This window comes from Phoenix dactylifera, chromosome 3, assembly GCF_051530095.1.
Source record: "Phoenix dactylifera cultivar Ajwa chromosome 3, Ajwa_hap1_PhDact_Kaust_v1.1, whole genome shotgun sequence".
Classification (NCBI taxonomy): Eukaryota; Viridiplantae; Streptophyta; class Magnoliopsida; order Arecales; family Arecaceae; genus Phoenix; species Phoenix dactylifera.
Window position 1 is genome coordinate 51,980,416 of NC_143192.1, and position 12,210 is coordinate 51,992,625.

Sequence of the window (12,210 nt, forward strand, 5' to 3'; positions counted from 1 at the left end):
CAGATCAGGACTTGAATACCGATGAATTTCCACTCAGCAGCCTGCTCCGTCCTAGCCTCACAACCATTATAGACCAGGCAAAAAGACAGAGAGAAGGTCAAATTGGTATTGGATTGCCATTACCACAAGGGTTGTTTTCAGTTCGGTCATCAACTAGATTAGAATATACTTATCACTACATGCGTTGGAAAGACTTTCAAAGTCTAATAAAAGAATCCTTATTCATAGCATCCAGCATAAGCCCGCACTACCAAATTGACTGTCTTTTTTTTTTTTTTATTGTAATCGAGTTGACTGTCAATGCGGAAAGTAGCAGTACTATGAAGCAAATTTCATCAAAGTCTCCAATCCGAGCTCACCGTTGCCTTATGCGGAGAATACATGCAGAGGATCATATGATCGTGTGCGTACCTAAAAACTTAACGCGAACTCTCGTCATTAATTTTGAAATTTGCTTGAATCGCCATGCTTCATGTTGCCCTGCAGATAAGCATTCTATATGCTTTATTTTATTCACAATGGAGTAGTTCATCAGTTTGAAGCATATCTTAGTTATAGCAAATAGCAAAACTAACAATGAGTCATGTTGGACATCGTTAAGTACATCATTAAAACAATTGATGCTAAAGAAGAGGATTACTTGGATTATTGTTACTCTTTGCCCTGTTGACGTCTCTCTTATTATCATGTCATCACCTTCTTTGGAAGCTTGCGTAATACCAAGCAGCGATCTGCAAGTCTTGCAACTGGCTTTAATACTGTACAAATATGCCCCAAAGCACGCAAAGTTAAAAAGAAAAGAATTGCTGTCATATTTCTCTAATGGGAAGCTAATCAAAACTAGAAGAGCGGCTCCATCTTCCTCGTAGGTACTCCTCCAAGGAACCTAGTTGGCTCTGTTCGAAGCTGGTGACCGATGCATCGTCTTCCACATCAAGCAGTGCAAGGCCTAAATGTGACCCAATGCTTGAAGCTGGATAGGTTTCCTCATCTTGACAATCCAACTCATTGAGTGTAGCAGTATCAGTGAGGCAGTTCATCCATGCCTCCATGTCTTCTACTCCTTGGAGAAGGCTCTGAATCTGTAATTTAAAAGGACTCAACATTAACCACGTAAAATTTAGAAAACAGAGACAACCTTTCTGATATGTATAAATTACCTGGCTCATTTGAGGTCGGAGACGAGCTGCCCTTGTAATGCAAAGAGATGCAGCTAAAACCATTCTTCTCATTTGAACCTCGTCATGCTTCAAATCGAGATTGGGATCCAATAAATTCATAACATCCCCTCTCTCTAGTATTGGTGTTGCCTACTCAAAAGAAAGTAACACTCGGTTAGGAAACTTGTCTTGAATTTGGTTCGTTCAGATTCAAATATTTTCTGTTTTTTTTTTCTTTTTGGTGTGTGTGTGTAAAGATTCAAACGTTTTTCAAAGACAAAAGGTAAGAGTAATATAGCAAATTTCTCAAATTAACTACAAAAGATCACGAATCCCTCCATGATATTGGTGCGACAGGAAATCCATGATTGTCTTGTGACATCTCCGACAAAGAACAGAACAATGAGCTTTTGTGCAGTAAGTACTAATTATGTGCTGTGACAGAAAAGGGCCTCACCCACATGACCAGACTTTCTTGGCCCTCAGGGTTATCATCGCTGATTGGCTTTCTTCCTGACAACAGTTCAAGTAGAACAACTCCAAAGGCATAGACATCAATCTTTTCACTGACCTTCCCATACATAAAATACTCCGGAGCAAGGTAGCTGTGGAGACAATCACATAATAAGGCATCATTTTCATTTACTGAAGATCACATAAAATCACTACAAATTGGACTTTAGTTTAATGGAAAAGAAGCATACCCAAAAGTTCCAACAACACTGCCATGTGTTACGTAGGCTGAAGTTGTCGGTGCCCACATAGCTAAGCCAAAATCGGATAGCTGTCACAGAGAGACACCAGATTTTGTCAAATCTAGTACAAAAGTTTCAGATGCCAATATTGATGAGTTTGGAATGTTACCTGAGGCTCAAATTCATCATTGAGAAGAATGTTCGAGGACTTGACATCTCTATGAATTACCGGCCGAGAGCAGCCATTGTGAAGGTAGCTTAGAGCCTCGGCGATCCCCATTGCCACCTTAAATCTCATGTCCCATGGTAGTGGTGCCTTCGTTCTCTTACCTGTTCTTCGATCAAAATCAGTTAAAAGCAATGCCATGAAATGAACTATTTACACTAGTTTGACGAGGACCAAAAGTTCAGATATGCATATCATTCTAAAACATCAGAAACTTAAATGATACAATAAAAATGAGGACATGCTGATCAACATGCTGCAGACCTTAATAAATTTTGAATTAAATTGGATGAAGATTGGCTATTTTTATTATACAAAAATACAATCATGCACAAATTCATGATTCTTAAAAGGAAGCGCATTAACGTTTTTGATGGAGTTACCATGGAGGTTTTCCTCTAAACTTCCTTTGGAGAAGTAGCTGTACACGGAAATAAGGTGGTTGTCCTCCACACAGATGCCCATCAATGGCACCATGAGCTTGTGCTGTAATTTAGTCATGATGTCAACTTCCAAAAGGAAATCTCTCGATGCTTCCGCAGATAATTTTGACAATTTGATAGCCACATGCTGACCATCGGGAAGGCATCCTTTGTAAACTTGGCTACTCCCTCCTTTTCCAATCAAATTCTCTGCTCAAAATTGAAATCATAAATGAAATCAGGATCTAGATCAGAATTTCTATCTTTGAAAGCGGTCTATGCATTGAAGAGGAACCTGAAGAGAACTGATTGGTTGAATTCTGGAGTTCCTCGTATTGGAACCATTTGCAAGTAGAGGTACTTGTTCCTAGGATAACCTTCAGCTCCTTGATCAGGTCCATCCGCGGCTGATTAGATGGCGAAACTCTTTTCGGTAGGTTCATAGCCCATTGGACTACTGACATTTTCCGGGCTTCATCATCCTTTGGTGCTTGTAGGTTTTCTGAAACTGCTCTTCGTAGTAGGGGCCAACCAGGCCTCTGTTCTGGCAGCCTTCTTACAAGAACTGAAATAGAGACAGGACCAACTTCTGCCATCTTCCCGAGGCTGTGATCTTTTGAAACCTCTTCGTTTAGTCCACACCTATATCCAACACTGGAGATCCTAGGGGATCCTTTGTCGAGCTTAACCTTCGAACTTGGGACAATTATTTTGGCATCCATGCTAACACTTGGATGTAACACATTACGAAGCGTCGACTTCGGGTCTCCTCCTAATGCCAGGAATTAAAACCAAGTAAGGACTAGGAACAAAAACATGATCATCAAGCTACAGTCATGTGTACAGTTGGGAAAGTTGAGAGGCTGATAAATCAGACCTGAAGGTGTTTTGGTAGCTTCCCTTTGAAAGATCACCTTTCCATTGTGAATTGCAATCAAATTAGTGGTTGGAGGCAGCTTCTTGGCACAATATTTGGCAAGAGAAGCTGAACCCCTGAACGACAATTATGATCAGATTAGAAGAGGATTTGACATGGCCCCTAATGTAAGTAGGAGTTACACCTACCCAAATGAATAGTTATTGTGGACTCCAACTACCACTGTCCTGGCACCACAGAGTTTGGCCTCCTTCACCAGGACTCTCCGAATAGAACTTCCCGGAGAGACCCGGCCCACAAGAGCTACCTACAAGCCATGAATAATTGGAAGACTAAGCCAAGTTATCAACAAATTACTCCATAGGTTTTGGTCAAGAGCAACAGAAGACTCACTTTCTTCAAATTGCATAAGCCTTCATATACTGCTAGGTATTCATCTAAAACTTTGATCAGAGAAAACGTAGAGGTGTTGCAGAGTTCTGAAAGGAGATTTGAACATTAGCAGACCAAATAAATCTATAAACTATGGAAGTAAATTCTAGTTGAATGAATGTTTATTACCTGAATTGCGGCAGACATGAACTGCTACGACGCGATCGTCTTGCTTGGCAACTTTGCTGAGTGCCCAATCAAGCAACTCCCTGCCATTGGCATCCAATGAGAGTCCTACCAATATGCAGCTACCCTCACCCTTCTCCTCATCAGATGCTACCTTCTCGATGATCATCTTCAGTTTCGAGTATTTAACCCTCAACGGATTCAAATCCTTCAAGAATCTGGGAGATGCAGACTTGCTCCTCTCACTCTAAAGCTCCATTCTCTATAATACGACTCTGGAAATAGCTGCAACAAGTTGCCAAAGCCACTTCACTATGTGGACATATGGTATCTCATCGGCAGCAAGAGTCTCAAACTCATCAGAAGAACTCAGTCACAATTCATCTCCCCAGTGAATTTAAAACAGAGCATGAGTAGTTTAAAAAAAGAAAAAGCAAAAGAAGAAAAGAATCCATAGGAGAAAGAATAGCTCCAAATCGAAATATTAAAGCAAAACAACTTGGATCCTTTACCTCATTCAGTTTAAGCAAATCTCAATATAATAAAGAAATTGGAAGAAGTTCAAATTTTGCAAGCAAAACACAGACGCATCAGCCGAAACCTACCTAAATCTTGTTCGTTTGTCGCATTCCAGCGGGACATTCTATAATAATAGAACGGCCGCTGGAGATGTCATCGGCCCACCTACTCCAACTATAATCGCATTCAAAACCCTTCCATTAAGTAACCAAAAACAACGTCAAGGTGGCTCTTTGATGACGACGTAGCTTAGTTAAGCTGCACTTTCCTATTACCAGAATGAAAAGAAGATCGGATTGTGAAGAAACCAGAGAGAGAGAGAGAGAGAGAGAGAAGTTCCAGGAGTAGTCGATAAGCACCGGTTTTGATTCCCCGAAGAAGGACAAAGAAGGGCACCTACCCAATGGAAATGCTCGATTGGTCGTCGCTTGACTGAGAGAAGGGCTTTTGGATGGCGAATCGTGTGAGAGGGAGGGGCGGATCAGGGTCCAAAATACGCCGGTGGGGCGGCGGGGCGGGTCGGGCGGGGGAAGAGGAAGGTGAGAGAGAGAGAGAGAGAGAGAGAGAGAGAGAGAGAGAGAGGAAGTGGGAGGGTGAGGGCGAGCGCTCATTCGATGCCTGCGGTTCAGAATACCAGCCCTCTTTTTCGCGGGAAACCCGCGATAACCGGTCACCCAATCTCGACCGACGCAGCGGTAAGGGATTCGCGTACTGCGGGTTGCGACCCAACGGTAAAATTGTATTGATTGGATACGGCAAAAAAAACAAAGAGACAATAAAAGCCCCCTATTCTGCAACATCTATTGAAAGATGGAAGACTGCAGCATCTTTCGGACAGTACATATATATATATACATATATATACATATATATATATATATATATACATATATATACATATATATATATATATGCATATATATACATATATATATACATATATATACATATATATATATATATATATATTGAAAGATAAATAGGACCGGATCGTTTTTGTCACATTCTCGCTTTTATCCAGTTGGCTGGATCGGATAAGCAGCCATTGTAAAAATAAAAAAATAAAAAAAATAATTAAAAAAAAGGTGATCGGTAAAATGTTGGCTGCTGGAAATATTGAATGGAGTTGAGAACAAGGGACGCATCAACACCTGCTTCAGCTTTGGGACATTGGCTCATGGGCACGGTTGTGGGTCCTCGTATAATGTTAGACGTACTTCCATTTCTCTGGGACATGGACCCTGCTGATTTCCTTCACGGGACGCCCACTGAATGTAGGTGGCATTTACATATAGATCACTTTGATGGATGACTCTGATTTAACCATCAATAAATATGTCTCGGCCTGATAGGCCGATCCTTAAATAGACTGTCTGATCCTTTAAGATGCACATCCATTCCCTTCCAGATACTTGAATTGACAGAACTAAAATATTGGAGGGCATCATCTTTAATATCGATTTCATTGCTGCAGTTGCTCGAAATGGTAAAAGGTTCTTTTAATAATTGTAAAGCAACATCAAAGTATGAATGCAACAACACCATAGATTGGTTTAATAACTAGATGGATTCTGATAGGTTCTTGACAATAAGCATTAAAGAATTGTGATATCAAGGAAAACATGTTCAAAACTCTAAATATAGGTCTATGAAGAAAAGTAAATAAAATATGTTTGTTCCCACGATAAGATTTTCACATATCATCTCAATTTTAGATAGCTTGTCAATGCCATAGCAAACCTACCTGTTTGAATTGGTAGGGAACTAAGGAACATGTTTTCTTATTTTCGAAGTATAAAAAGATTAGCTAACAAGTTTATGAATAATTGTTTTTTCTATTTTTTTCAAGTTTCAACCCATTCTGAATCGTCCATCCTTATATGTCAATGTAAAAATCTGTGTGAGCGTGTGTTTAGAACCGCATCGATTATTCGCCGATGATATCTTGGATACTTATATAGAACTAATGAACCCAAATAATAACTTCCGGCTAGTTATTTTGGGTGAGGTTCTGAATTGTTATAAATGGTATTAGAGCGAACTCGGCTCATAGCTTATATGGACTAGAAGACACTGCAGCACGAGTTCATAGAGGCTAACCATGGGTCGATCATGGTACTTATGATTAAATTTGAATGAATTTGAGCTCTTAGTGTAATAAGAATGTTATGACTTGAACGGAAGGAATATGTAAAGATCTGTGCGGGCGTGCATTTAGTTCTACATCGGTTATTCGTTGAGAAGATCTTGGGTACTTATATAGGACTAAGAAACCAAAAAAATATATTCTAATTAGTCTTTTTAAATAAGGTCTTGAGTTGTTACATGTCAGGTGCTGAAAAGACCATAGTGAAAGGCTAGCTTCACTTGTGATTTGCATCTTTGCATCTACGTATACGCAAATTTATACTCTTTATGCAATTTTGATAAAAAAAATACTTCAGGTCTTTGTTACGTGCACATAAAAATTTTCCCAAGCCCAGAACTGTTGACTTGGCAATTTATTATCAGCCGACAGTGTCTGACGGTAAATTACATAGATCCTAACTTGCTACCTGATTACAGAATTGTCCATTTGGCACGTAACGGGAGACGCCTCCATTTACGCATAGTGATATCCACTATCATTGAAAGACTTCTTCTTTTGAGAATATTATTAGAAATATGACAACTTGGTGATATGTTCTCGGGGAAAGCATAGTAATTCACCAACCTAGATGGAAGTTGGTCGCCATAATCACATCACAATATGTTAAGATCATCGAAGCATTTGATTTTGAAACGCACTCTCTTGCTGGCAGTCAAAAAACGTGGGGATAAGGACATGGCCTCCGGACTTCCACCACAAATTTAAAGAAAAAAGAGAGAAAAGCCAGTGGAGAATGAAGGCATCCACAGGCTATTTTGGATGTGGTTGTCCGGTCCAGAATTGATGTCTCGATCCAATTTTTTTTAGTCTTTGTATGACGTCTAGAGAACAGTCATTTAAAGCGACTTTCGGTGGTGGATCAAATTTGAAGAAGCCTAGTCTGATAAGTCAACAGGCTTGGATCATTAATTCTACCCCATACATACACTCACCAATAATCACTTTAGTAGGGCACCGGTGGCATGGGTGGGCACCACACTTGCTCCAAAATATCTGAGTTATAATAAGAGCCGACGTTGCATTCCATGTTAGACACATTTATAGAAAGGCCAATGGCTCTGAGAGTACTTTGTGATTTATAATTTTTTGATTTTTGTTTGAATGTATTTATACTAGAAGTATACGAGCCAATCTGCTGTAGCAAAAAAAAAAATTGCTTTAACTTTTGTATCTTTATTTGTGGTTATTTTGATCTTTTATTTAAGGAAAAAGAAAAAATATTGCTGGTGGCGACTTGCACTTAGTAGGGGAGTCCCTTTTTGGAGTATGCATTTGGAGTCGCTCTAGACATCAGGATACTGTATGAGGTTCTGTTCTGATGTTCCGTCTGGCAGCTTTTTAGTTAACCGGATCCTATCACTTGGGGTTGGGTCCCGGTGTCCAAAATCCATCCAAAATGGGCTGACCACTATCTAGAGTCGGCGAAAACGATAAAGCTGACCGAAATTCTCACCTGCAACGTGGCTGCGACGCTTTTCACGTGGTTTCGCGTGACAATTTGTGACAATTTTTACTGGTAGATCGTGTATTGCATGGAAGGACGGCATAGACTGCAGCCAAGGAAACGAGTCTCCTACCAAAAATTCTTAAGATAGCATTTAGAAAAACAGATTCAATCTTCTTTTTTTTTTGTTGAAACTCACGATAGATATTGGAAAGTGGTACTTCAATCTTTTTTTTGGTTGAAAAAATGGCTCTTGTCATATGTTTGTACAAATTCATTTTTCATTTCCTGTTCTAGAGATCATTCATAACCGTTATTTTCAACTTCTCCCTCATGCTTATTCCACATAATCATCCCTTTTTTGTGAGAAACGATGTATTAATTCACTTAATATTGTTCTTCTCATCATACAAATATTTGAAATTGGAACCTAGTGGGTCAAAACATAAGTAGACTTAGAGTTATGGTGCTTGATATAACATCTACTAACTGACTATTTTTTTCTTCTTCTTTCTACCCATAAGCGTTTAAATTGAGCTCGACACTCCTTGGGGACATCCCTCCCCAACCCAATAATGGCGTTATCTGCAATAACTCCATTCATGGCTTCAGATTCCCATTCTTCCCTCGTCACAGAAAGATACATATTAGCAACATCCGCCGGCTGCTGAGGGTCGCTCGGAGGTCGCTGCTGCGGCCGCATCAGCCGGCCTCCACCGACGGAGAGAGAAGGACGACCGCGGCCAAAGCGTCGTGTATTAAATGGTCATTATATGCATGTGGAGCCCCATGTCCTTTTGCAGGAATACCAAGTTCCAATCTTATGCCGGTTGGTGGATCGAGCCTGCTCTCTGCACCTCAGACCCACAATTAATAATGGCCCTTTTGATCTTTTCACTGCTCATTAGATTGAAATAATACGTGAAAAACATTCAAATGTTTGTGTATTTTCCGGATGCAATAACATGGCTGTGAGTTGAATATATTTACTATTTAGCGGATGGATGCAATCATTCCAGCACTAATGCACCATATCTCATCAGAACTTTGCGGTTAAGAATGCTTGAGCGAGAATAGTACTAGAATGGACAATCCCTTTCTTATTGTTCTTCATAAAAACAATATATACTTAGTGGATGGTTATGATTTCATTAAAGAACAAGCACAGCAAATTGATAATTTCTGAAAAAAAAAGGTGGAGAGGCTTGGTGTACTCTAATAGAACTCGAGCTATAGAAATATATTCAACCGCAACCTGATAAAGTTCTAGAGCGCTTTGTGGATCGGAGTGGATGGAGAAGTTTTCAAAAGACAGGGAGGAGTCCAATTAAAAGCAGGATTTTTGGATGAACAATGTGGTCATTTTCATTGTTTTTTCTTCCTTCCCTGTTTTGATAAATTCTGTCATTTTTATTGTAAGGTTATAGGGGAGAGGTTAGCAGAACGGGACAACAGCCTTTTAACTCCAAATATCTCAGCATATTATCGAAATGATTTGTCGGCGTATTTAAGCCCCACCCAAGGGTCGGTGCACTCATTTGATGCTATTATATTTTTTTACCTATGGGTCATTCATTAGAATATATCCCTGTCCCATGCCGAGTGCAAGTGGTAGGCCAGGCTGCGTTTTGCTTCGACATGCTATTGAAGTCTATTTAACTATGCATCGGCAAGAGATTACTGCAAACTAATGTCATTCGAAGGAGCTGGTGCCTGATGACAAGTGGTATCATGTTCTCAATAGAAGTTAAAATTCTGGCAGGGTCGCAGTGATTTAGTGGAGGACTATGTATACCTTTTGATAGTGGTCTTCGTCGCTTCTTCTTATCCTAGGGGACTTTAAATATTGAAGGCCAGGCTATAATATTCACACTCTCCACGCCTCCCAAAGTTGAGACCTCAATGTTATTCCAAGTGTTGCTGCTGTTATTTTAGGGTCTCGTTCGGATGCCCTGATGACTTGTCGTTAGACTTTGAGGGAAGGCCATAACGCCAGGGGCCCTGGGAAGAACTCAATCCTGTAATCCTAAAAACTTATAATAGAGCACTCCTTTTTAAGAGATTATTTTACTTATAGAAGAAATTGCACACGGTAATAACCCACAACCTCGCCAAAAAAAATTCGTTGAAAGGTATATTTAGGTTTTTTGGCTCCTATTTAAATCATGACAGTTCTTGTCAGGTTAAGAATTCAAATCTATTCAATCGGCCTATGATTAGCTATAATGAGCCCGTATTGTATTCTCTCATAATCTACATAGGCTATGGACCGGATCCGCTCTGATATTATTTGTAATAACTCATAACTTCACATAAAAAAGCTCGTCGAAAAGTATTATTAGTGTTTCTTGGCCATGTATAAATACCAAGATCTACCTTATGTATAGGTGATGTGGGGCTAAACACATACCGGCACAGTCCTCGCATACACAATGCATGGTGTGATTTGAGCAAGAATTTTGTTTATAACCATTTCATAACAGCGGTAGCAGATATCCTTTTAGAATTTTCTGAGCAACAGTGGCAGTTATAAAATTTGAGCAATGCCCTTTTTCTAAAAAAGAAAGAAAATTCTTTGTTTAACAAGGTTAGCCTACTCAGAATTCCTACATATGGGAGGCTTGCCATCAAGGCACATGCACTTCATCCGTGCTGCCATTCTGACCTAAAGGTTGTTCATAGTAGACATGGTGCTGGTCACCCTCTCTTCCAGGTGAGCCATGTGTTTCAGAAGGCGAACAGAGCAGTTGACTGGGTCGCCTTATTTGTTGCTCGACATATCGAGGAGGTTAGCTGGACATCTGTATCAGAAATATCTTCACCTCTGTACTGTTTACTTTCTTCTGATTTGGCAAGTTGTACATATGTTAGAGTAATATAAAATACTGTGTTTATCAAAAAAAAAAAAGGTTGTTCTTTGTTGTATTACTATTCACCATTTTTTTGAAGGAAAGCACTCATCAATTTTTTGATGCTTGCATAGGTAACAAGCCTTGCGGTTAGACTATGTTTTGGTGGCATTACTTTGGGTGCAGAGGAGCCACTTTTGTACCAACTTGACCTTCTGCTCTAGTTTTCTTTGGACAATCCTTCCCATTCTCTCTTTTCAGAGAACCAGATAGCTTTGAAGCCCACTAAGGTGCTTTCCCAACAATACCCTACAGGAGAAGTAGTTAAAATATCTTTCAAGAAACTTTGAAGTCCACTCTTCTCTCCCATGAATTAGATTGAGCAACTGTCTTTTATTAAAATCCACTAAACTTAAAGCATTTGGGAAATGGCCATCACAATGAGTTATTTTATAGTAGCTAGCCGGTAGCAGCCTATTTGCCGCAATACCTGGGTAGTAGCCATCAATTTTATGTTCGATGATGGTTGTTGGACCAAAAGATCTTCCCAACCTAACGTATTGATCAACTCGGATCAGATAGATAAGTTGAGGTCCCTCATCACCTACCTATTATTCTAAACGAAAGTTCGAGGTCTGTTTACCGTTGGCGACTCACCATTGCTTCATGGCTTCCATCTTTAACTACTTGGTAGCGTTTGTTGCAGAAATCATGAGTGGTGAGCATCAAATGTTACTTTCTTTAGAAAATAAAATCTAGAGTAGATACTTTTCGAGCATTGGAAAGAGAGAGGTGGTCCTTCTCACCTCAGCGTGAGATCCGTTGTGTCCGATCCGGCCAGATGGTCTGGCGACATGTTGATTTGCTGTTTTATTATAACAACAGCGGCCATTAAACATAAGAAAGGGATGGGTGGCTAATTGAGTTTTCGAATGAGAGAGACAGGACAGTAGCTTTTGCTTTGGAATGAATTTTCTATCTCCCATAAGGAATAAAAACATGCATGCAATATAGAAACCCAGTTTCTCATGAGCTGGAAATTATGGATTTTTTTTTCTTTTGAAAAATATTTTTAATCCTAGGTCTTTCTTTAATTGATTTTTTTTTTATGCTGAAATGGAAGTATCATACAACATGTGTAAGGATACAGCCAAGAAAATCAAAAAGCAAAACATTTCGAAGAGCACTCGGAAGCTCCGTCTCACCCACCCAACAATGTGCCCCCGAGTGGTTAGCTACTTGATCTTTCTTCATTGCCTCTAGAAAATCCAGTGATGTAAGATATGACTCACAAAAGGCAAATTATGCTCT

General features: G+C 39.7%; 1 protein-coding gene across 2 annotated transcripts; it reads right to left on the reverse strand.

Annotated features, from left to right (window-relative positions):
* Positions 1-531: 531 nt before the first annotated feature.
* On the reverse strand, positions 532-5,135 carry LOC103724130 (protein kinase STUNTED-like). 2 transcript variants are annotated; one of them, XM_089929769.1, is made up of 13 exons: positions 4,858-5,135; positions 4,544-4,725; positions 3,942-4,223; positions 3,774-3,859; positions 3,569-3,687; positions 3,381-3,496; positions 2,799-3,275; positions 2,465-2,713; positions 2,025-2,185; positions 1,865-1,944; positions 1,618-1,765; positions 1,161-1,310; positions 532-1,082 (listed from the first exon to the last, which is right to left on the reverse strand). In XM_089929769.1, exons 3-13 carry the CDS (start codon positions 4,105-4,107, stop codon positions 831-833), a joined length of 2,004 nt encoding a protein of 667 aa, XP_089785895.1. In that variant the 5' UTR covers positions 4,108-4,223; positions 4,544-4,725; positions 4,858-5,135; the 3' UTR covers positions 532-830. The 2 variants fall into 2 exon arrangements, with proteins under 2 accessions (XP_089785895.1, XP_089785896.1); XM_089929770.1 differs by lacking the exon at positions 4,858-5,135 and having other exon boundaries at positions 4,451-4,560.
* Positions 5,136-12,210: the final 7,075 nt, after the last annotated feature.

Excerpts from the sequence above, each read along its gene's own strand:
- LOC103724130 (XM_089929769.1), bottom strand. The coding sequence starts at position 4,107 with ATGATCATCGAGAAGGTAGCATCTGATGAGGAGAAGGGTGAGGGTAGC. Across the intron at positions 2,186-2,464 it reads TTTAGAGGAAAACCTCCATG|GTAAGAGAACGAAGGCACCA; the intron begins GTAACTCCATCA and ends ATCGAAGAACAG. Across the intron at positions 1,945-2,024 it reads ATGATGAATTTGAGCCTCAG|CTATCCGATTTTGGCTTAGC; the intron begins GTAACATTCCAA and ends TCTCTGTGACAG.